Source organism: Esox lucius, chromosome 3 (assembly GCF_011004845.1).
Source record: "Esox lucius isolate fEsoLuc1 chromosome 3, fEsoLuc1.pri, whole genome shotgun sequence".
NCBI lineage: Eukaryota > Metazoa > Chordata > Actinopteri > Esociformes > Esocidae > Esox > Esox lucius.
In genome coordinates this window covers 28,284,305-28,310,166 of record NC_047571.1, presented here as the reverse complement: position 1 = coordinate 28,310,166, position 25,862 = coordinate 28,284,305, and the positions used below count along the sequence as shown (strand labels likewise).

At 46.3% G+C, this 25,862-nt stretch overlaps 1 protein-coding gene across 1 annotated transcript; it reads right to left on the bottom strand.

Annotated features, from left to right (window-relative positions):
- Positions 1-3,619: 3,619 nt before the first annotated feature.
- On the bottom strand, positions 3,620-25,257 carry LOC105028817 (plectin). The gene is made up of 17 exons (XM_034291341.1): positions 24,987-25,257; positions 22,442-22,613; positions 17,063-17,284; positions 14,723-14,859; positions 13,281-13,358; positions 12,695-12,792; positions 11,071-11,151; positions 10,795-10,973; positions 9,837-10,174; positions 9,003-9,598; positions 7,557-8,714; positions 6,132-7,274; positions 5,555-5,740; positions 5,154-5,315; positions 4,635-4,730; positions 4,409-4,469; positions 3,620-4,259 (listed from the first exon to the last, which is right to left on the bottom strand). The coding sequence occupies exons 2-17, from the start codon at positions 22,549-22,551 to the stop codon at positions 4,201-4,203; spliced, it is 4,704 nt and encodes a 1,567-aa protein (XP_034147232.1). The 5' UTR covers positions 22,552-22,613; positions 24,987-25,257; the 3' UTR covers positions 3,620-4,200.
- Between the last annotated feature and the right edge of the window lie 605 nt (positions 25,258-25,862).

Sequence of the window (25,862 nt, the reverse complement as noted above, 5' to 3'; positions counted from 1 at the left end):
CTGACTCGCCTCAGTCCAGTCTGTGTGACAGTGGTACCTGCGAAAAAAACCACAACACATGCTGATTGGATGGACTGAATGCCCATCGCATCTCTGAAATTCTAACCTCTTGGGCCCTGTGGTTCTCAACCTGTTTTGGGCCAGCGGCCTCCTGTCCATTATCCAGGTCCCTGACCGCCCCCATCAAATAAGATATTGTCTAATTTAAATGAATATAAATTATTATTTTTATTATTATGATTATTATTAATGTTGTTATTATTATTGTTGTTACTATTGCTATCATCAAAATTCATTAAAAAAGCACATAATTGAATGACAGACAAAATATTTATTAGTTTCCCAGAGCCAACCAGAAATAGCTAGCAATTTAATATTCAAATCTTAATGAAACAACAGCCAATCAGAAATAGCTAGCAATTTAACATTCAAATCTTAATAAAACAACAGCCAATCAGAAACGCCAAACAATAATCATTTTTATCCATTGTTCCAACGGAAAACAAGCTGGCAACTATGAAGGGGTAAAAACAGAAGGGTTAACTTTCAAAGGAAATAAGTTAAAAACCTTTGTAATTTAGTGAGAGCCCTGTGGCTGGTTGTATTGCAGTCATAACAACAATGCCACCTGTATTGAATAGTGTTTTAATGTGCGTCTGGATGCTGGACGCTAAAGTTGCATTCAGGGGAAGTCCGACAGCTGAATATTCCTCTTGTTAATGTGTAACCTCTGCGATAACAAGGCGTTCACGGTCTATCTCTCAGAGAAATGTATGCTTTTAAGAGAAAGAAATTCTTCCATGGGTAATACCAAGAAAGAGTGCGTCCATTTTCCACAGTTTACACAGTAAATGCCATGTAGGTGAAGTTCCATAGACGATACTCTGACGTCCGGTTCCCGTGAAGGCAGCACGGAGCTGCGCCACAAGAAGCTGACAGAAACACTGAAGAGAATAGTTACGATACACTGTCTCGTCCAGTCGCAGTGGTGTAAACTGACAGGTTTTAATGTTGAAGACCACAGTTTTTTGCAAGTAGTTGAAACTTGAACTCATATTGTTGTGAATCTTCTGGGTAACTCGCCTTAAAACAAATGCCCCCTAAGAGGACCTCAATGTCCCCCTTTCCAAAATACTGCGTCCCCCATCATCCTCTGAACGCCCCCTGGGGGGCAGTTACTGCCCCCGTTGAGAAACACTGCTCTGGGCTTTTGTGCACATGGGGCAGAACAGTCTGCGGACAAGAAAATCTGTCTAGACTCTTCAGGGAACAGTGAGAGAGTAGAGGGCCTAACAACACGTTATCATGGACATGATTGATTGTAGGGACAGCAGGGTATACTAATGACAGGCGAGCTTAGCTTTCACTACCATGGGTGAGAGCAATGCCACCCCTTCCCAGCCACCACAGTGAACTCTTTATATTGCCTATATGATTTCCCATGTGTAATATATAGGAAGACAATACTGACTTTTAATACCATTCTCAGAATAATGGAAGTAAGTCTCATCTACCAAGATGAACAGAAGCATTTTTTTAGGCTACAACAATTTGTAACCTGCTGTTAAAAGCCGAAACTGCTAGCTACTGTGGGACCTGGATCACTCACCATCTTCCCTCTGTTCTCTGTTGTAGTGTACACTGCCTCTGCTGTTGTCTTTATATTCTTCAGCCAATGATCCGGCTAGATCTGACGTCATTACGCACACACAGTCATAGATTGTTTGATATTAAAGTGCATTATGGAATCATGAAACAAGTCAAACAATAAAAAAAAAAAATATGGCCATTATAGCACATTCGGTAAACCACAACTTTCCCAAATAAATAGCTCACGGACAAATAACTTTGCTAACAACATAATTAGCCAAGAATGGAAGGGTTGACAAGGGTTCAGTATTTTCCGAACTACCTTTCTGAGAGCTAAGTATTGGGTTAGGCTTACACAAAGGGTTAGGCTTACATATTGTTGGGAAATAAGAAAATCCTTGATCATAAGAAAAGTCTCTTCTCTCCTCGTGCATGCATAGTGCAAACAGATTGTTTTTGTGCATATATAGGCCATGTGTGTAACTGTTCTTTATTTGTGCACACATTTCAGGTGTAACAAAAAATCACTTAAACTAATAGAACATGTATTATTGTGTAGGTCTACACACTTGTTGTGCTACGGAAATAATCAAACAGCATTGCTTTTTGGGTCTTTGTTTTTCCCTAGGTTGTTGCTGTAAAATGAGCACTTGATCATACTGAATATCTAACGCTAAATGTTATGCAATCACTACAGTAGCTCCAGGCCACACACAGCCATCATCAAATTTGATGGACAGAACTCAGCCATGAAATAGCATAAGCAAGACAAATATTTTAAGCCAGTGGCGTCGTTAGCCCTGGGCGTCCGGGGCTATAGCCCCGGATCTTTTATGATTAGCCCCGGATCTCAAATGGAACAAAAATAATAATAATATTCATTATTGATCTATTCATTCATATAATTCCGATTGCGCATTATGACAACGTGGACGTGTAGCCCGCTAGCGTGTACCTCGAACTTTTCCACAAGTACATTCAAAACTGTACTTTCTGTCCCGGGCGGGGCGGGAGGGTGGGCTAAGCCCCGAATGCATTGTGATCCTAGCGACGCCTCTGTTTTAAGCATCTTGACCTAAATCACTTAAATGTATTTTGCAGCTCAGACAGATATTCTATGCTAGGCTATTCTGTGTCCTTGTCATTTTCACACACAAGTATTTCACTTAATACCTAAACACATTATAGTCAACTGTTAAAAAACAGCTAAGGACTTATATTTTGAACATGAAATCGGGAATTGCAATGCTCATGTAGAACACTGTGTTAGCCGTCCAACTTATTGTTGCTAGCTTCACAGCTTCGAAAAGCTACGTTCAGGTGATGTCGTTGCAGATGCCACTTTACTGACATAAGTTTGTACATAGAAAAACTATCCAAAAACAAGTAGATGGAGACGGAAAGAGGGTCGTCTAAAAAGTTGTAAAAGGGTGTTTGTACGTTCACAGACCAAATTTCACGATAACGTTTCATGTTTTACGTATTACTTTTTTTCCATTCATTTGATCTTATTAATTTTCTTACGATCGTAATACGTAGCCTACGCCTTTGGCAGATATCTAACTCCATACCAGTCCACATTGTCAGCAATTCAGAGAACCAAAGCCTGAATGTAGCTAACTGTGATGATATTAGCTAAGGGGTAGTTATAGGTTTCTACACAGCTGTGAGTTAATTTGACCACTGGAAACATTTTATGAGACCTTTTTTATAGATTCCCTCTGTGTGCAGAGCTAGGCTCAATCTGGTCATTGAGACATGAGTGCCACCTCCTCTGTTCCTCAGTTCAAAATAATTTTCACATCTCTTAACTTACGTATTAGAGCTAAGCAAATTTTGTATGGATGATTTTTGAAGTAAATTAAGTAAAGCCTTTAGACATTTTTTGGAAGACAACTAGCCTAAACATTTAAATTACGCCAGAGCATTGTATAAATGATTTCTTCAATGGGTTTACTTATCAAGGAAACTGAGGAATTAATGTATGAGAGCCCATACATCTTTGAATGATAATTTTATTGTACGCCATCATATACAATATAAAATCAAACTTAAAATGTACAATGTTACAAATAACTAATGACCCTAGACCTTTATCGTGGGACTGAAAATACTAAATGAGCAATGTACTGTATTAAACATATTTAACAGGCAACTATCATCAATGATTAAGAATATCATTTAGCACTTCTCGGGATAGATGTCTCCAATATATTTGTTCCTATAACAACAATAGATCAAACATGTTAAAACAATCAGTAATCACAGCTCTCAGACAGTAACCACAGCTTGTGAGTGTCCATTGTCAAGGGACGAAATATCTTAAATACTCTTCAATGCCATATGAGGGTATTCGGTCAATTATTAGATAAAAGGTCCAAAACAAAGAGATGATTGACTCACAAGCATTTTCTTAAGATAAATATTCTATACAAAACCAATCTTTTTTATTTATTTTTATTAACATGCTTCTATTTTTACATGACATTATGTACTATTTATTCATACATTTATTACGAAATCTACAACTCCTGTCTTTGTGGTAATACTGTCAGACTGACCACTCTATAGTGTCCCGATGGTTGGTTTAAACTGGACCGCCCTGAGTGCTCAAAGCAAGGGCTCCCGACGGTCAGCTTGCCTCATCAGTCCGGATTGGGTTTCTTTGTCTAAAATGAAACGAGACGTGTGGTTCAACACACAGCACTGAGACGAGTCGACAAACACTCACACACACTCAAATTAAATACAGGAAGTAATGTGATTGTAGAAGTTTGACTATGTATAACATATAGACTATATTCCACATGTAGCTAACCCATCGAGGGCGGAGCAGGTAGCCGCCTCCTCTTTTCCCGGGTTGAGGCCAACATTCTCCGCTGCGGGAAGTGATCATGTGATACAGTATTAGTTTTGTTAAAAAAAAATCACAAGAAAATATGTTTGTTAAACGTTGTTAGTGGGTAAGTTTTGTAGAGGATCAAACTGCTGACAGGGAGGAAGTTCTGGTCCAACATGTAAAAAGTTGTGTTCTGTTCCAGTACCTTGGGCTCTTTCTTAGGCTTAGAAAAGCGGTTGTGTGGGACAACGTTGAGACCTGCGTTCTTCAGAGCTGTGATCCTGGCTGCGATGTCTGACACCTACACGGAAGTAGAAATATTATTATGAAAATGATCTGACTCGGGTCAACTTGAGAAGCACACTTTTGAAGTATATGTCGTGAGGCCAAAGGCACATTTTCCAAATCAAAGGCAACTCTATGATTCTCTGAAACATTGTATTTTTGACATTTTCACGATGTGACAACAACCAGTATTCAGACATACAGTACAATGACATGTTCTAACTCTAATTTCTCCATACCCGCGGTAAAACCCGAGGTAAAATCCCCCGTTTTCTCCTTTTTTCCACTGTTAAAGGCTGCGTCTGAAAAGCCACAAAGGGCTCGGGTCAAAAGTCGTCAACTACACAGGGAACCGTGCTCCATTTTTTTTGACACTAGCTAGTCAGCCATGAGGCACACGGCGTCCCGGGCACACACACACACACACACCCACACACACCTGGAGGTCCGACTGGTGGACCTGGGCGGCCGCCGACGCCACCTGCTCTTCCAGGTAGGACAGCTCCAGATCTGGGGTGGCGCCACTGATGGCCCGGGCACATGCCTCCAGGTCGCCGAGCTCCGCCTCCAGGCCGTATGCCGTGCTCGCGGCCACGTACACCTTCAGTTGGGAGAGATATCGGACAGACGGGGGGAGCAATGGAGTGTTTATAACACATTACGTTTTAATCTGATTTGTGTTTGCATTATCACTGGAAACCATATCAAGAGACAAAGACAGACAGACAGGCAGACGGGCAGACAGACAGGCGGATAGACAGACAGGCAGAAGCTCTGGCTTGTACCAGAATGTGTCTGCCAATGTAAGCTACAGCCAGAGACACAGGCGAAATGTCTTACATTCTCCTCCAGTCTGCTGAGCTGTTCGTCCAGCCTCTTGGGGTCAGCACTTGGGCGCCGGGTGGGGGTGTAGGGCGGGGAACGGTCATAGTCAACCCCCTCCATCCCCTGAAGAAGGTCCTCTGTCGCGTTCAACACCCTCAGCACCTCGGTGGTGATGCTGCGCAGGGAAACCGCTGAGTACCTCTACATGCACACAGACAACAGACACACCCACAGACACACACACACAACTGATTGCATTTTCAGTGTATGTTACATTACCCCTAATGTTATGAGAATTCATTTTAGACAGAAATAGACACTGAAATAGTGTTTCATTGATTCATTATGTATGCATATATTTGATTGATTTAGATTTATATAACGCAGTGCCTGTCATATGTTCAGTTTGTGCGTGAACACACCTGTAATAACACAGCAGAGTCTAGCCTAAGTCTTTCTCATCAGGACTATCTCAACACACAACAGAACGGATGAATTAATATAGACCATGAATTGAAACTATACAAATGTCATACGGTTGAAGCCACAGGATGTAATTTGTATGTATCTCTTAGTCCCCTTTGTTGCTTACATTCTGGATTTCTAGTGGCGACAGTATCTCCTTCTGAACACAAGGGGTGCTGTCCCCTGGCTCCTTAACGCTGTCGTCCTCACTTCCTTTCTCTTCCCCGTCCGTATTGTTCTCGTCTTCTCTTTCAACAAGAACTTTGCTCTCGTTCTGGCTCGTCTGACCTGTCACCTCCCTGGCCTTGTATACTCCTTCCAGCCTCTCTCTTGGCCCTTCTTCCAGCTCCTCTAGTGTCTGGCTGGTTGTCTGCTCTGATACTTTCTCTACTCTCTCGTCTAAATTCTCGGGTACGGGACTTCGGTGTGTCTCCTTTTCCGTCAGCTCTTCTTCCTCTCCGGAATTCTCTCGACCTTTCTCAACCACATATACGGTGTTACCAAACGTGTTCATTTCTCTCTCCGCCTCTGCGTCCTCATCCTCCTCTTTCCCTCCTGTCTTCTCTTCAGGTTTGAGTCTTGTCTTATCCAAAGAGCCTCTCGGGTCTGATAGCGGCCAGAGCATTAGCATCTTATCAAGTAGAAGTTCATCAATAAATTCTTCTTCATTCAGCCCGGTTTCCACAGCTTTTATGCTATTCTTGTCCCTTTCTCTGTCTTCCATCACCATCTCTTCATTCATCTCTACCTCAACCTCTCCCATCCTCCTCACTCCATCCGTCTCTGCCTCCGTCTCTGCCTCCATCTCTGCCTCCGCCTCTGCCTCCGTCTCTGCCTCCGTCTCTGCCTCGGCCTCTGACTCCGTCTCTGCCTGCGTCTCTGCCTCCATCTCTGCCTCCGTCTCTGCCTCCGTCTCTGCCTCCGTCTCTGTGTCGATGCCAACGAGTGCATTCACTAGTCCACTGATAACGTTATCAAATGCCTCCTCTCCCTCCAAAGTGTCCATGCTGTCGCTTCGCTCTCGCTCTTGTCCTCCCACCGCTCCGTCTCCCACCCCTCCTTCCGTCTTTCTCTTTGCTTCCTCTGGGCCTCCGTTTTCTTCTCCTCCTCCCGTAAATGTGTTCTCCGTCATTGTCTGTACCTCTGTGGCTGCCTCTTGGTTTGTCGCCTCATATGGGAGCTCCTCTCTGTCACTTTCATCATCAAAGTCAAACAGTCTGGCGTCCAGTTCCCCGATGCTGTCTTTCCTCTCCTCGCTCAACATCCTCCCCTCTGTTGTCATCACCACCCCTAGATACCAGTCTTTCTTTCTCACCATCTCCACCTCTCCCCATCTCCTCTCTCCCTCCATCTCTCCCCATTTCCTCTCTCCCTCCATCTCTCCCCATCTCCTCTCTCCCTCCATCTCTCCCCATCTCCTCTCTCCCTCCATCTCTCCCCATCTCCTCTCTCCCTCCATCTCTCCCCATCTCCTCTCTCCCTCCGTCTCTCTCCATCTCCTCTCTCCCTCCATCTCCCCTCTCTCTCCCTTGATCTCCCCCCTCCTCTCTCCCTCCATCTCCCCGCTCCTCTCTCCCTCTATCGCTCCCCATCTCCTTCCATTCCACATGTCCCTAATTTCTCCTCCACTGTCTCCAACAAACTCTTCCCGTCCATAGGGTAACTCCCTTCTGTCTTCTTCGCTCCTCTCTGCAGTCTCCTCCTCTTCTCTCTCTCCCTCCTCCTCTCCCACTCTGTCCAGTTCGTCTTCTGTGGAGGAGAATTGGGAGGCACTGACAAGGCTGGCCAGGTCTCTCAGCTTAAAAGTCTGTTTTTCTTCATCACCTTCCATTTCCCACAATGCCCGTGGGTCTACCTCTTCCCTCTCTCCTCCTCCCTCGTCCCCTTCTCCCTCCATCTCGTCATCATCATCCAGGCCTACTCTATCCAGCTCGTCCTCTGTGGATGAGAACTGTGTTGCGCTGACCTGGCTAGCCAGTCTGCACAGCTTGGATGTCAGCTCTTCCTCTCCGTCCATTCCTTCACTATTCTGGTACGTCTCTCCATCGCTGAGGCCCATTTGGTCCAGCTCGTCCTCTGTGGAGGAGAACTGTGACACTTGGCCAGCCAGCCTACACAACCTGGCAGTGAGCTCCTCTCGGTCTCCCTCCCTGTCTTCTTCACTCTCTTCCGCCCGGTCTCCTCTCTCTTCCCATTCCTCCTCTTCCTTACCAGCCCTGTCCAACTCGTCCTCGGTCGATGAGAACTCGGTGCATCTAATCTGACTAGCTAGCGTGATTAGTGTCAATTTCATATCGCCTCCGCCACCTGCCTCCCTCATTTCCGCCATCTCTCCTTCACTGTGTGACCTGTCCCTACCTCCCTCCATCTCCATTTGCCATAACATCTCCTCATCCTGATCTCCTTCTATCCTTCCCCTGCTCCCACGCTGGTCCTCTTCGGGTCTGTCCAGTTCATCGTCACTCGATGACAGCCTGCTTTGTCGGGCCAACTCTTTCAGTCTGCTTGTCAGTTCCTGCTCCAGAGGGGCACTCCCCCTGCCTTGGCCCTCAGGGGCCTCCCCATCCAGACCACAGGGTTCAGGGGTCAGCGCCCCAGAAGTCAAGCCGTCGTCGGACTTCTGAGCGTCCGGGGTGACAGTGCTGGACGGGCTGGTCTTCTTCACGCTTCGTTTCTTGACCAGGGCGTCCAGGAGCACGTTGCTGTACTCCTGTTAAATGAGGACGGACAATATCGGATGAATAACACGCAGACGAAAACAACTGGAAAATGTTGTCACTAACACTCACACTTTTCCTACTGGCTGACTTTGCCGATACCTTCTTTACTGAGAAACAATGTAGTAACTGTGACTGAGGTTTGTGATTGTCCAACCTAGCTGTCTTAAGATGAATGCCCTGTAATTCATCCTGGATAACAGAGTCCGCTAAAAAGACTCAAATCTAAATTAAAGGCTCTATGTAGTGTAAGTTATTGTTAGTATTGCCTCTCCTTGTACCTCCTCATGCTCCTTCTTACTCCTCCTCTTCCTCCGTGATCTCCTGACCGAGCCCGCTTCCTCTAGCTCATCAGCCTCGCTGCTCTCTGCCTTCAGGCCCGCCCCCTCGGGGTTAAAGTTGACGTCAAAGAGTCCCGGTCGAGACGACCGACGTGTTGATGGGCCATGCCGATGCTCTTCTGCCACCTTCCTCTTCAGGAAAGAGAACAAAGGCTTTTTGGCCTTCGGGCGCGGACCTTCAACCAGACCTCCTCGGGCCTCAGGCTCTGACTGGATGTCTGTGGTGGCGTGCTGGCCCGGCGAGGGCACAATGGGATTTGGGTCAGAGGACACCTGGCCGCCTGGAGCTTCAGACCTTCGGTTGGTGTTGGAGGTCAGTTTCCTGCGTATCTCCAGCAGGGCGGCGCCCCAGGGCCCTTCGCTGCCCTCCGGCTCGTCGGAGCCCATCTCGTCGTAGGCAGAGATCGCACATGATTCCCTCTCCAGGACGCTGAATAACAGCGACTTCCTCTTGGTGAGCAGGCTGGGCCGGGACAGCTGGGTGCTCTGCAAGGCGATCCAGTTCCCGTCTGGGCTCTTCAGCACTGAGGACGCACCTCCGGGGACACACACACACACACACACACAAACCATGGTAGAGAGATGACACACACACAAACACACAAAATAACATACACACACCAAATAGACACAAAAACACAAGGGAGGATGTATTTAGCCTCCAGTAAATAAATACATTCAGAATACTACTACATAAGTTATATATTTTCAGATAGAGGCATTTGTTAAGGAGTGTGTGTGAACAGGACATTCCAGTGGCCAACAGACTCTTACTAGAATTGTCCAGGCGGTCAACACTCTTCCAGCTGGCCAACCCCGCTGCTGCTCCCTTCTCCAGCCCCTTCTGAGTCTCCTGGCAAACCCCAGAAGACTGCATCACAACGTGGCCATCCAGCAGGGAGAAGGCAGAACGAGACCGCTGAGGTAAATACATAGGATTAAACAGTAAGTAGGTTCTGCACTGTTTCGGTACTCGATCCGTACTGGTTTTGAACCCGCGCTGAACTGCGTTAGCGGCCGAGTTAGAACATGGCTGTTTGCGGTCTAAATGAGCTGCTGTCTCACACCTCAGATGGTGATCGTTGCTTTGACCGTCAACCAACGGTGAGCATTACTTCCACCAAGAAGGCTTGCTAGGGTTTTGTGGATTAAAATTGTGGATGGGCGCAAAATACATGCTCAATCTCAGGACCTTCAGTTAGCCCAGTAAGAGAAAGGCAATCATCTTCACTTAAAGTGGCCACTATTACATTTTGACTGTACAAACAAGCATTAACGTCCAGAAAACATCTGCTGGGAATGTTCGAAGTTAATAAATTTTTGTACTTTTTTAAACGTTAGTGGCAGGATTCCGCACAATGCCCCTTTAAACCATTACAAAAACCTAGCTCTAAATTTAAGCAGGGGCACATCAAGCTCGAACAGGCAAGGCACCCAAATTCAATTACTAACCCCCCGAAAAAAAGTTTTGGCTAATTGCACTGACCTCCCCTCCCCATGAACCCTGGGCTAATCCGCAAGCGAAGTCGGAATGACTGCAGCTAACTGCAAGGTAGCGGCTTTACCGCCGCGCCATTCAGGGACCACTGAATTCAAAGACCAAACTCGGTAGCTTGCTGAGGCAACCGCTAACAAGCCGGTCCTTTGAGGCCAACATCCTGGGTCGTCAGTCAGCGCACCACTCCTCGCCTACCCATCAGTCGTCAGGACGCTAAACCTTCTGGCTAGCTACCTTTCCTGTAAGCATACCCAGAGTGAGGCCTTGGCCCGGCCGGCCGTGCTCAGGGTGCCGGGAGACTGGGAGCTCGGGGAGCTCGACGCCAAGGCCTCGTCACCGCTTTGGTTGTCCGGGGGCCAGTCCAAGTCATAGTCTGGATTTATCGCGGCCAGGTTCTTTTTCTGCCGGATAATCTGCCATGGAATCGAGGCGACAAATCGGAGGTTGGTACATGGTGAGACTGTGCGTTATGATAATCTTAGTGAAGGGGGTTGTCCCACTTCTTTATACCTTCTGAACAATGGTTCTGGCCAGTTCCCCAATCAGCTCCTCTCTGTGGTCCAGTAGGTACTTCATCTCGTTCTGCTTGTCCTGGGCGGAACATAAAACAGAGATAGACTGTTCTTCAGATGAAAACTCTCTTAAACGTAAACCCTATACATTTCATGCTCAGCTGATAGACACATTTCTTTGAAAAATATAGTTTTGAGCATTTTATGCTTTATGAACAGAGGAAAGAAAGACAGAGGGGAAAGTGTGCTGAAAGAGCAGAAGGCCGGAATCAAACCCATTTTGCAGCAGTATATATGCACCCGTAACTGTCTTCCACCACCAGACATCCACTGGCCGATACATCAGGTTTTTATATACTGATTGAGGAAACCATTTAAAGGCCGGGTAAAAAAATCTTTACCACACATATTGAACACAATGGACAGTTCAGTAAAGAATGGAGCTACCCATTCCTTAAGACTGTCAATCACGTTCCATCGCGTCCCAAACTTCACTCCAGAATGTCACTCCTGCATGAATCCCGTTGCCATGTCAACCTCTACTGAACGGCTTCAAACTGGCTTCATATCTTTGGACTGAGCATTTGAAAAGGCCAAAGGAGCCTCAGGGAAATTCCAGGAATAAACACACACACAAACACACACACACACAGACAGGGATTAATTACACATGAAGTGAGGATTCATAAATAATAAATAAACACATAAAAAAGTTTAAAGGCGTTTTAGCTACTAAAGAATGTGTTTTAACAGGGCAGTACAGAGGATATTCTACAGGCTATGAATAATCTGCACATTTAATCTGCATTTCAGCTAACTGTAAGGAATAAATATTGTAACGCAAAGCACCTGTCTATTGCTTTGTTCCTACTCAACTATATTATAATGACAGAAACACAGGCAGGCAGACAGAATAGCAAATAGACAGACAATCAAACAAACAGGCATACAGACAGGTAATCAAACAGACAAGCATACAGACAGACAGGTAATCAAACAGACAGGCATACAGACAGACAGGTAATCAAACAGACAGGCAGGCAGACAGACAGGTAATCAAACAGACAGGCAGGCAGACAGACAGGTAATCAATCAAACAAACAGGCATACAGACAGGTAATCAAACAGACAAGCATACAGACAGACAGGTAATCAAACAGACAAGAATACAGACAGACAGGTAATCAGACAGACAGGCATACAGACAGACAGACAGGTAATCAAACAGACAGGCAGGCATACAGACAGGTAATCAAACAGACAAGCAGGCAGACGGACAGGTAATCAAACAGACAGACAGGCAGGCAGACAGACAGGTAATCAAACAGACAAGCAGGCAGACAGACAGGTAATCAAATAGACAGGCATACAGACAGACAGGTAATCAAACAGACAGGCAGGCAGACAGACAGGTAATCAAACAGACAGGCAGGCAGACAGACAGGTAATCAAACAGACAAGCAGGCAGACGGACAGGTAATCAAACAGACAGGCAGGCAGACAGACAGGTAATCAAACAGACAGGCAGGCAGGCAGACAGACAGGTAATCAAACAGACAGGCAGGCAGACATACAGGTAATCAAACAGACAAGCAGGCAGACAGATAAAGGCATTATGTTACCAGGCTGTCAGTGTGTTCCTCTGCCTTGGTGATGGCTTCGTCGATGGCCTCTTCTGCCACCCTCAGTGCCACAGTGAGAGTGTCTGCCATGCTGTGTTCTGGTAGAGATGGAGGGCAAACATACTGTAACACCAATCTCTCTGTAGACCAGGGGAGGGCAAACTTTTGGACTCGGGGGGTCACATAAGGATTTTGCAATTAAATGGAGGGCCACATTTGTTTTGTAATTTGTTAATCACACATGACTTGCCAGCCAGAAAAGGGCAATAATTAAAACATTTATACAAGTAGGTCCATTATAATGTCAAAATTATTTTTTCAGGTGTATAAGAGGGGGCTGGTGAGTTATGTTTTACTTGCCCTCAGAACTATTTTATTACCTACCGTGGGCCAGATTCGGGCCACGGGCCTAAGTTTGCCCATCCCTGCTATAGGCAGATATCTGCCGTGCTGAACACACACCGGCCAGCAGGTGGCATTAGTACCCTGCACTTTGTTTTTAATCAGACTAATTCCCTATCAGTCTACAGTGTGTGTTCTTTCAGTAGGGAGGAGATGGTGCCCTGAGGACGTGACCAAAGCCCACCTTCACTCTGCCTGTAGAAGGTGCTGTCACTGCAGACGCTGCCCTCATTGCCGATGCTCTCCTCGTACGTGCTGCCCTCTGCACGGAGACACGACAACACAAGGAACAGTGTCATGTCCACTGGGACTCGATGCGGCGAACACGTTTGAAACCAAACAAAATGCCTGTTCTGCATGGGTCTTTTTTTTTTCAAGTAAACATCTCTTGTGCTCCTGTAGCATGACCCGGGCTTAAGATTAAGCCCACAGAGGCCCAGACTAGTGTGTAAGAAATACAATACACAAATTTGAGCATGTTAGCGGAAAGAAGTACAGCCCTGAAAGTAACACCATTACTGTAGTGCATTAATAGCCAGAGTGGTGCTACAGACAGGATGGACTGATCCGTGTGAACTTCTACCGGGGTGGTTTCTGTGTTTAAAGGTCTGGTTAAAGAACGCCCATCTGCTGTGAAGTGGTCGGAGATGTGTGAGCAGTCAGCTGACAGAGGCCGTCCGGGGGTCATGGTGTTGAAAGGTCAAAGCTGGAAGGGCGCTTGACTGACATGAACGAGATTTGATAATAATAATAATAAAATAATAAAAATGCTTTCTTCCCAAACAATATTTTCTAACTGGCAGTGTATTCAGGGTCCAAATTGCTGTTAACTACAAATGTAAAACAGAAAATCACTGATTGCAAACGTTTTCACCCCTTTCCCATGATCCACCTGAATGAGCTGTGGTGCGGCCATCACATGACTCCAGGTTAAATACACCCGTCTCTGTGTCGTGTCCATTAACTGCCATCTAAACAGTCTCTCTCCACGTCCTCCCTCTCCGCCTCCCTCCCCCTCTCCCCCTGCACCTCCCCCTTTGCTCCAGGCCACCGAGGAGGTCTATTGAAGTGGGTCTAATCCGGACCGTAGTTCAGCAGCCCTGTTAACTCCAGTGCAGCTCCTCATCCGTTATTAATGCACCCCAGTGTGAGCCCGTTGGCGGCCCCGGCTACGCCAGGCTCTCTCTGAGCACGGCACGACGACTCTGACCAATGGCTGCGCACTGGAGGGACCTGGCGCGATGACCTCGCTTGATACCCGAATGTGTGCGTTAACTCAGTGGACTGACACAGCCGCGTCCCGGGCCCAGTGCCAAGCCCAGTGCCAAGCCCAGTGCCAAGCCCAGTGCCAAGCCCAGTTGACACTCCTCTTTGTGTCTCCCTAACAAACCGATTTGCACTGTGAGAAAGATTTGCACAGATGAATTAACTTTGAACTTTGAAATGACATTAGTTGCTCGGCGTTAATAATGCGCTGTGCCAAGCTATGCTCACACTCATGGTTTATGCATCACAAGTTGTTGTTTCGCTTGTCAGGGTAAACATGCAAAACATGCGTTTCTGTTTGGTTTCACACAATATCCAGTTGAAAGTGATTGGTAGCACTGAAAAAACATGTTTCTCTACCAGTGAGTTCTCCCAGTGTCCCTTGCTCCGCCAGGTGTTTCCTGTATAGTGTCTTTAGCACCTTGGCACTGCCAAACCTTTTGAAGCGACACTTCACATTGTTGTAGTACCACTCCAGGGACTGGGTCTTCAGAAGTCTGCGAGTGAGAAAACAGATAGAGACAGATGACGGTGTTCGAAAAGAAGACAGATGAACGGAAAGGGGAGTGAGGACAAGGGAAAGAGGAGACGAAGGAAAGAGACGAGAGGGAGAAATGAAAGAGAAAAGGGAAATGAGAGAGTGGGAGGGAGAGGAGAAGAAAGACGAGAAAGAGAAACAAACTGAAGAACAGATAGACAAGTGCTGAGCACAGGTCTGTATGTACACTGTACGACTAATGGTGGATGCTGTTTCGTAACGCCATCTTAATTGTAATAATGTCTACATTTGTTGTCGCTGAATGTTTATTTAATTGTATTAACACATTAACACATAGTCTGAGATTATATTTTATGAGGTAAATATAAAGTGTCACAATTTTTTTTTTATATTTGACTAACATTATTGTCCCCACTGAAAACTCTGTAAGTGAATGTCCTTTTGTCCCTTGAACGTTCAGACGTTAAGCGAGGGTACGCTGGCGTGTCTTCTTTAGGACCGCACGGCAACCTGGGAAGTGTGTGTTGGCCTGCTAACTGCCACGAGGGCTTGTGGGAAAAAAAAAAGTATGACATAGAAATGTGACATTAATGTCTGCTGGGTGAGTGCTCGCTTCCACAACGAACACATAAATTAACTAAATCCCAGAAACCCTTGCAGGGAAATAACGATGAACATCAAAAATGTGTCCAAGTTCATAAATCGCTTGAAATAATTGTTGCTGTGTATTTGTGCCTGCAGCTCCCACCCTCAGGGAGTTCCGGGTCGAGCTGGGGCCAGGTCAACGTCGTCTGGGTATACTGCTCCCTCCACAATAATGCGATCAAATGGAACTTCGTGAAATAACAATTATTATATATGGAATACACATGTTCTGGCGCAGCAGTGATACAAAATTGTGGAACCCAAACTGACTGTGAAACACATCGTATTCCTTTCATGTGACAAATGGTCTGTCGTAGGACTGAAAGTTGACCTTTCCTAATATCTCACTGCGCGAGCCAAACGATACACCTTTGGTTAAACCCCTTGTACGTAATTCCTCATCCTTTGAAAGCCTGGTTTTTGTGGGGGCCGGCTGGTTCTCAACCACATTCTGTGTCAGTCTACCTCCCAACCAAACCCTCCCCTAGTTCGGTCTCAAAGCTTTCCTACGTCACACTGATTTCCACATCCACATGGACTCCAGATGCTGTGCCACTGCTCCCTATTTCCAGGTCTCTCAGCGTCACACAGCGCCTACCGCTTCCCGCATGACAAAGGACAACTCTGGACCGTGTTGGCTCAACGGGGGCCTTGACCCCTCCGACCTGTCCGCGGCCTATCAGGTCGTCTCAGACCACGTTGCCATGACCAAAACAAACATCACATACAGGTACATGAAATCCATCGGCTCAGCCGTCCTAGGGCACATGCTTGAAAACCGACTCCGGACTGCTCAGCGTGCCACAACAAAGCCTCCTCGCCCGGGAGAGGTGGGAATTAAAGGGCAGCGATGACAACGGGTGAACACGGCATTTCGGGAAGGTGGCTATACGGTCGGCGTTGCTAAGAGGGGCTCCAGATGTTCACTGTGTTAAGGCACCCGGCGCAATGTGCTGTAATTAATGAATGCCCTCGAATTAAAACGTCTGCACTTCAGCCCCATTGTGTCGCTGTATGAGAACGGAGCGTGTCGCTGTCCAAATGCGTTAACACACTCACCGGACGCACATTCAAATGGCACCGACGCACACAAGAGAAAAAGAAACCTCGAATACGTACAATGTTGACAGCGCCCCCTGCCTAGGGTTCTCCACGGCGCCGTGGCAACTGACGCAGACCCTGTCTACTGTACGACCAGTCTGAGGTCTGTAACTGTACCCAGGCAGTCAGCGTGTGTCATGGTGGCCCAGCCATCGCCCCGTAACCCCCATGCACCAACACAGGAACCAAACCCAGTGTCCAAGGCAACAACCGTCACCATGATGCCGCCAGGTAGCTCGCTTGGAACGTTCCTGGCACCTGCCCCGCCGGCGGGGTATTAAGGCCATCCCGTCGCCGTCCCGAGCTTCCGGCACGCTTTTCCCCCCTGAAAAATACCGGGTCTACAAAGTGCACCGTTAGAAGGAGGCCAGCCAGGCAGCCTGATCACGCGGACATCTAAAGGTTAGCGCTTCCCCTCCGACTGTACGCCTCGTCCTGAGAGAGTCGGCACTGACCTGCCCTTCAGGCACGCGGAGCAGACCCAGGCTTTGTCCTTCTTGCTGTAGGAGCGGCAGGTCTTGCAGACGTTGTACAGGCAGTCCAGACACTGGCGCCGGGGGTTCAGCAGGAAGGTGAAGGGGGAGCAGCAGCGGATGCAACAGCGCTCGTTGAAGCGGTGCTGTCGAGAGAGCAAGGAGCAGCGACTGCCCTCCTCGTCCAGCTCCTGTTTCATTTCACTGAGGGAGGACGGGGGGGGGGGGGGGGGTGAGTGGAGGAGAAACGGTTAGGAGGGATGAGTGGAGGATGAGGATGGGAAATGAGGGGTGACAGGGATTGGGACAGGATGAGAGAATGGGGACATTTGGCGATTTACAGTGAAACATCTGAATAGTGTTTGTAAATAGTATTTGGGTGAACTGGGTGACAGACAACATCCCGTGACATCACGTACACGAATGCCCTCTGCCGTCGCTCTCCACCTGTGGACACCAATAGCACCACACATCTAATACTAACAATGCATCTACCTACAATATCACAGCGCTGTAGAATGCTCGTTTGTGACTCCAGGATGCACTGCATTTTAAAAACGCAGGACGGTCTCTCCCCACTGGCCGTGTCTGCTACACGCACGGGAAGGGGAGTAATGAATAGGGACGGAACATATGAACCCATGAATATGAGGACACTGCATACGGCTGCAGTGACCTCTGCCGACAAAAAGGTCACGACCCAACAGAACTGGCCAGACCGTGTTTACGGTGCCGTACGCACAAGCCGGCACCGGTCACCGTCTGGATATTTTCCTAACCGCCTACCATTCCGGGCTCTCCGCCAGTCTTCCCTCGGGCAGACTACCGACTGGAGCCACCGGTCAGGGTGACGGCATCGACAAGGCCCCCGCGTGGAGTCGGGCCCCGGCGCCAAAATGGCACGAGACACTTCAACACATAAGCCAGTTGGATCCCAGAGTAGAGCCACTAAGATTAGCGTTGTTTACAAAGCGCCTGCCCGGCTGTGCCGGCTGTGCCCCCCCCCCCCCCCCCCCCACATGACGGGCCAGGGCAGACGCTCTCTCTTACCTGTGAGGGAAAAGGCCACGGCTCCAGGCTCCTTAGTCTGAATGGAATCCTGATAATCTTGGGCATGAATGCTGGATTAGTATCGACGGTAACACCGCTGGGACTGATTCACGTTAGCCCACACGCTAGCCATGTCAATTATTGTTCATTGTTTCAAATGAAATACCATGAATGTTCACTCAGCAGCCTGGGATGCCGCTGTGAACATATGGTGTTTTCAGCCAAATGCTTCTACTCCTTCAGATGATTTTACTGTACGTTCCTAATTCCATTACACATGCTACATGCTAACTCAGGACAGACAGGTAGAACAGTTAGCCTGGTTGAACTTTGAGTCACTTTGAGGGTCATGGAGTTGACTGGTGACCGGGGGAAGATCTTCCACTATGGACAGGTAGGTCATGACCCCTCTACACCTCCTTGTTTGACTTTTCATAAGTGATCTGGGAGGTCATGACCGCTCTACATCTCCTTTTTGTCTTTTTATAAGAGATCAGGGAGGTCACGACCCCTCTACACCTCCTTGTTTCACTTTTTATAAGAGATCAGGGAGGTCACGGCCCCTCTACACCTCCTTGTTGTCTTTTCATAAGTGATCTGGGAGGTCATGACCGCTCTACATCTCTTTGTTGTCTTTTTATGAGAGATCTGGGAGGTCACGACCCCTCTACACCTCCTTGTTTGACTTTTTATAAGAGATCAGGGAGATTACAACCCCTCTACACCTACTTGTTGTCTTTTTATAAGTGATCAGGGAGGTCACAACCCCTCTACACCTCCTTGTTGTCTTTTTATAAGTCACGACCCCTCTACACCTCCTTGCTGTCTTTTTACAAGTGATCAGGGAGGTCACGACCCCTCTACACTTCCTTGTTGTCTTTTTATAAGAGATCAGGAAGGTCACGACCCCTCTACACCTCCTTGTTGTCATTTTATAAGAGATCAGGGAGGTCAAGACCCATCTACACCTTCTTGTTGTCTTTTTATAAGAGGTAATTCTGGTTTCAACAAGGTAAAATGGAGCCCTAAAGGTGGACTGCCAAGCTACAGAAGTAAAGTCCAGTAAACACAGAGACATCAGTCCAGATCAGGACAATGTTCCAACCATGCCAGCCCTGGTCAGGTGTGAACATCACTACTCTTACAGATTTTGGTGCTTTTAGCGGCAGAGAGTACTGCTTTGTTTCCAGCCTCCATTTGAAAGTGGCCAGTGCAATTAAAAAGAGACATTTGCTTTAATGTCATTAGTCAGCCTCAGCTTCACTCTCCACGGCCCTCATCTGGACTATAGGAGAACATCCGCCTCCTAAAGCAGGTCATCTCCAGAGCCAGGGGATTTGCCAGTTCAGAAATGTGATGACATTATAAGAGTTTTATATGTTTAAATACTGTTCTGTTTTTTTCACCTATGATTTTCAGGGTTTCACCATCTTTAGTCTTAGTGGCGCATCAGAAACTGGAGGTGGTCCTTTTCTCCTGGATGTTCCTTTTGCAGTTGATCACACCATCCCCAGCCTCTCACACCATCCCCAGCCTCTCACACCATCCCCAGCCTCTCACACCATCCCCAGCCTCTCACACCATCCCCAGCCTCTCACACCATCCCCAGCCTCTCACACCATCCCCACCCCCTCACACCATCCCCAGCCCCTCACACCATCCCCAGCCTCTCACACCATCCCCAGCCTCTCACACCATCCCCAGCCTCTCACACCATCCCCAGCCTCTCACACCATCCCCACCCCCTCACACCATCCCCAGCCCCTCACACCATCCCCAGCCCCTCACACCATCCCCACCCCCTCACACCATCCCCAGCCCCTCACACCATCCCCAGCCTCTCACACCATATGTCCACAGTTCCAGTGGCTACCGGGTGTCCACACAGGAAGTGCATCAAGGACAGGCTGGATGCTACACCTCAGCCAATGCACATCTGTCACAAACGCACACAGCGGGCCTTTTCGCTAATGTAAAAAAGCTCCGACGTGAGTGGAGCTTAGGTCGGGGGAAACTGTCCGCCTTCTTACCCTGTTGCCGCTCTCGTGAGATTAATTAGGGAGGCCAGAAAAAGATAATGAACCTTGGTTAATGTGTCCATGCACTGAATCAAAACCCCCTGTGCCATTCATGAATCCCGTGATGTAGCGCTAACTCATCTCTGTCAGTCAAGGACATGTACAGGGGTTCAGTCTCCCATGGGAGCAGCCTCGTGGTAAAGTGAATGCATTGCCCTAATCCTTCTGAATGCTGCAGCGGACTTCCAGAATGCTGGCCAGACACCAGACATTCTGTCCGAGAAACGGAGCAGTTCGGAAACAGCCTGGTCTTGGGTGAATCCCAGCATTTCAGCCCACCACTCAATCAAACCTAGCCTTGTGAACTCGACAAAATTTATGGTGATAGCATCTGTTTCTGCGTACATAAATGAAGGCAGTTATCAGGCTGATTCAACCCTGGGCCCATTGTACTCTCATCCTGTATACAACAATGCATTATTAGTATCTAGACAATTGAACGAGAGAGGAGAAGGGGACAGAAGCAGGGCCATATTCATGTTATTTCTACTGCAAAACTCACTAATCCGAGGAAAGAGCCCTCACTCATCAGGACTGACTGTTTTCCTCCTGGTATGTTCTTGGACAGGACTTTCCCTTGCCTTACTGACATACCACACAGAGAAAGTACGACGACCAAGTTCCAGTAGAACCAATTCCATTAATTCCGCACATTGAGAATCAACCTGCTCCTATTGCAGCCTATTGATGCAGCCACACACAGCGGGTGAGCATCTGTCTACCTGACCGCTCCACATGACCGCTCCACATGACTGCTCTACATGACCGTACCACAGGACCTTCAGTAATAGTCTTTTGAATGAATACACCCAAACGTATCACCAACCCATAACTATTGGCAAAGACGGACCAGAAATGACTAGATGGGTAAAAGACAACATTGGTACCATGAACTAATGCCTGATAGGTCCTCTGCTTCCACTTGTTCACCCCTATCCAAGCCTATCAGATCCTATCAGACGTATCAGATCCTATCAGACCTCCTGAGGTTCCTGGAAGTTTTACGATTGGGTGTATCCATGGTAATTCGGACGGAATGTGAGTTAGAGGAACAGGAAAGGGCAGGCTCTTCCTGCTTGTTGTTTAGAGGACACAGCGGGGCCACGCAGGATGGGAAATCTCCCATGATCTCCGACAATGCCGGGAATGTAGCTTAAGCGAAACACAATGCGAATGGCAAATGAACAGCATTGGGAATAACATGAATACATTCATAATCTCAGCAGTTATCAACACACTGTTGTTAGACGTACAGACGATTGATGTGATTGGAGGGTTAAAAGGCCCCCATCACACACGTGCAGCTACCTCTCCTCAGTAATGTTTTTCAAATGTGACCACACAGCCAATGGACTTCACCGTGACGCAATGCCACGTGGGACATACTGACCTGGACGTACTGTAAATCTGTGATCATTCTGTCACCCGTGACCCATTACCTCTGTGACACAACGCCACGTGGGACATACTGACCTGGACGTACTGTAAATCTGTGATCATTCCGTCACCCGTGACCTATTACATCTGTGACGCAATGCCACGTGGGACATACTGACCTAGACGTACAGTAAATCTGTGATCATTCCGTCACCCGTTACCTATTACATCTGTGACGCAATGCCACGTGGGACATACTGACCTGGACGTACTGTAAATCTGTGATCATTCCGTCACCCGTGACCTATTACATCTGTGACGCAATGCCACGTGGGACATACTGACCTAGACGTACTGTAAATCTGTGATCATTCCGTCACCCGTGACCTATTACATCTGTGACGCAATGCCACGTGGGACATACTGACCTAGACGTACAGTAAATCTGTGATCATTCCGTCACCCGTTACCTATTACATCTGTGACGCAATGCCACGTGGGACATACTGACCTAGACGTACTGTAAATCTGTGATCATTCCGTCACCCGTGACCTATTACATCTGTGACGCAATGCCACGTGGGACATACTGACCTAGACGTACAGTAAATCTGTGATCATTCCGTCACCTGTGACCCATTACATCTGTGACACAATGCCACGTGGGACATACTGACCTAGACGTACAGTAAATCTGTGATCATTCCGTCACCCGTTACCTATTACATCTGTGACGCAATGCCACGTGGGACATACTGACCTGGACGTACAGTAAATCTGTGATCATTCTGTCACCCGTTACAAATGCCAAAACGGGCCTATGCACCGACTCCACGGTCCAAAGGCTGACGCTCACCTGAGGCGCTCCTCCTCTTTCTTCCTGAGCCTCATGTCCCTCTGCACCACCTGCAGGACGTGCTCCGCCTCGTCATCCGTCAGGCCCGTCAGGTCAAGTTTCCTCCCCATTGTCGACCCTGGTTGCACTGTCAATCAAACACCCTGGCCCAATCCGCTGTCTTCGCTGACCTCTGGGTAAGGGGATGAGAGACATGGAGAAAACGGATGAAGGTAACTCAAAGATTATAATTGTAAGGACAATTTGGGTTGTTTCTTTAACTTGCTGAGCATTTGATTTGAGGGGGTTCAACTGGACTTGTGTCTGTGCTCAACATCCACAGCACAAACATTCATTATAAGATTGCACAGTGTGGTATAGTCTAATACAGCCTCAGCCATTAAGTCCTATCTGGACTGTTGAAAAGTATTTTGTTAAATACAAAACACAGTTCTTTAAAGTATCTTGATTCTCAATCCTGGATTGTGACTGCATACCCAAAAGTAGTTGGAATAGATATTTCAAATACATGTAAAATAAATAATGTCCATCTCTGGGTAGCTCTGCATTCATTAGTCAGTGAGACAGGTTTCTTGCTGATGAGACAGAATAACATTTCTATCCAGTCATTTAACGGTATTATTTGCCTCTCTGTGTACAAGGAATTCCATAAAAGAGCTGAAACCATTCCATATTTCATAACTTTTTACAATGTCTTTCTAAAAATCCTCTCCTATCACAGAAGAATGAATGTAATGAGTTATTTTTCACCTGAAAATGTGATGTCTTCACTTCATCACAATGAATGAAAGAGCGGAACCTTAATCACCCACTAATAAAATAACTCGCGACTGACAACACTGACCGCATCATAACAACAGGATTATAAGTGGCTCAACTGAAAGAAAACAAGTGGCTCTAATAAATGAAAACAGGTGCGATCTGATGCAGAGTTATTCTTATGCAGACTGCATCAAGGTTCACTTGTACACATAAACTAAAAAACACGCTGAGCTGTCCGTCTCATCGCCCAGCAGACCTGAGTTCCACGTGCTGTGTGAGCGGGAAGGGTTTGCACTTTTGCAATACTGTTTCCATAGCGGTGGACAAAGTGTGCACAGCTAGTTAACCTATGTTAACATATTTCAAGTAGTATTTGAACCCAGTCTGACACCCACGACTGGCTTGGTAAAACCTGATTATGGTGCTCACTAGTCTACACCAGCTGATTAGGACTGCTCAGAGTACAGCAGCTCGCTAAACCTCTTCGTGAACGGACATACATAAGCTGCAACAATCAAACCATTTTGTAAGGAGCATTAGAACTCCATGACCTGAATATTATGTCCCAAGCGGTATTTTCTCTTCCATTCTCACACACAGATAAGATTGAAATACTCTCTGAAGTTTCAATAGATTCTCTGATATTTCCAGAATTCCTGGTTGGGATGTTGGTTTTCTTGTGTCTTTTTTACCTTTCCTTAAATCCTTAAATTGTGATTTCAGGGAAAACCAGAGAATTTATTGCAGCATAAACCTGGACAACGTATGAACCCAGTCAGAAGTCCCAGAGGAGTTCCAGCATCAATAGTGTGTGTACGCCTGACGTTTGTGCAAGTGGAAATGAATGTCTATTTATACAGTTATAGAGATGAACGTTCATATGTGAGTGAAAGCAAACATCCCTGTGTAAGATGGTGTAAAGAACCATACAGGAACTATTTGCACGGTCTCTTACAGGGACGTTTGGGGTTAAGATTAGGTACTACGGAAAGGGTTAAGAATTAAGGTTTAGGGTTGAGTAAGAAACATGAACTATACATGGATTCAAACCTACAGGATTTATGGCCTCTGTGGCTTGGCCACCCACTGCTCATCACCTCTCACAACGCCCCAGCAAACCACCATTGCAGTTAGATTTACCATCACTCAAAATAACATCTGTCTGCTTATTTTTAAGCCATAATACAGACATTCATGTCTCCTTGACAGTTGTCTTATATTGACCTTTATCAGGTTAGTCTGGCGTTTGTGGGTGTTAGTGTGTGGTAACTATATGCTAGCCTAACCCACAAGTTATTTATTTACAATGAAGTCAAAAATTCAAAAAACATCATTAAAACAGTCAGAGATTGAATGACAATTTGTGAATAATTCATTATGATAGGAGTTTTACATTTTACATTTTGGTGATAGTGAACAGTAGAACCTCTCATTCATCTCCTTATGAATGGGATATATACTGCTATATTAGTCTCCAAGGTGAAGATTTTCTCAAAACTAAAGCAGCTAAAATATTAGCTTATCTTTAGTTGCAAAGACACTTAGAGGAAAACACTTGTCGTGGGAAAAATAAAATTAAAATGTTTTAATGTAAGTTAATGTAGTCGTCCACAACTAATTAGCTAATATCTAGCTACTTTCGTTGCGTTCGAAACTACATTACTCATAACTACTATCTTTGACCGGGTGTAGCCTAATAGTTACAATTCTAACTATTACAATTTCCCCCCCGAAACGTTATTAATATCGAAACACGTAAATAGAAAGAACTACCACGACTTACCGTGACTTCAGCTTCTCACTTCCAGACCCCTACAATGAAAATGAGGAAATCTAGGGACCGACGTAGTTGCAATGAAAATATTTAAGAAAGCCAGAAGCACTTTACCCGATCCTATCCATGTACATTTAGTCCATTTAATTTCTCTTCAGAATTTCGATTGCCTCTTAGTCAACTTCGGTTCTCTACTGTAACGAAGATGCGGCATCTGAACTATTGACAAACGCAATAGATCTTTCCAAAATCTGAGTTGTGCGCTGGTGCCGAAACAGCTTATCAGACCAATGGACATGAACTGTTATTTCCCTCCTCGGGGTGAAATCCCTGGGATAAACTGTTAATTATGTTTGTCCATAGGCTACTAGTTACATCACAAAAGACAGCTGTAGGTTATTTGATTGACTGAAATTAATAATTCAGCAAAAACTTTATCAATTTCTAGTAGCACTTTTTTCAAAGGAAACAGTTGGGATTTCCAAAGGTTTAATAAAAACCTTATTAATAACTAACTAACATATTAATAACTAATCAGTGCATGTCAAAAAAGTGAGCAAGTATTTGCCAGTTATTCACCTTTTCACAAATGCACCTATAAAACGCTTATAAGATCTTACAAACTTTTTGTTAATGGCTACACTGCTATATATAAATGATTGTTATATCAACACACTTATCCACATCTGATGAACTCTGGTGGGAAATGGTAACCTTATTGCCTTGGGTTGGTAAAGCACAGGATGATGTACCACAGATTATTGATTTGTGTGTTTCATATCCATCAGCCGAATATCTACTCTCATTTGTGAGGAGTGCTCAACTTGGTCTAATCTAAAAATCCTCATTAAATGATTTACCAAAATGTATTACTGATAGGATACA

Excerpts from the sequence above, each read along its gene's own strand:
- LOC105028817 (XM_034291341.1), bottom strand. The coding sequence starts at position 22,551 with ATGGGGAGGAAACTTGACCTGACGGGCCTGACGGATGACGAGGCGGAG. Across the intron at positions 11,152-12,694 it reads AGGAACACACTGACAGCCTG|GACAAGCAGAACGAGATGAA; the intron begins GTAACATAATGC and ends TGTTCCGCCCAG. Across the intron at positions 4,470-4,634 it reads AGCCTAAGAAAGAGCCCAAG|CGGAGAATGTTGGCCTCAAC; the intron begins GTACTGGAACAG and ends CACTTCCCGCAG.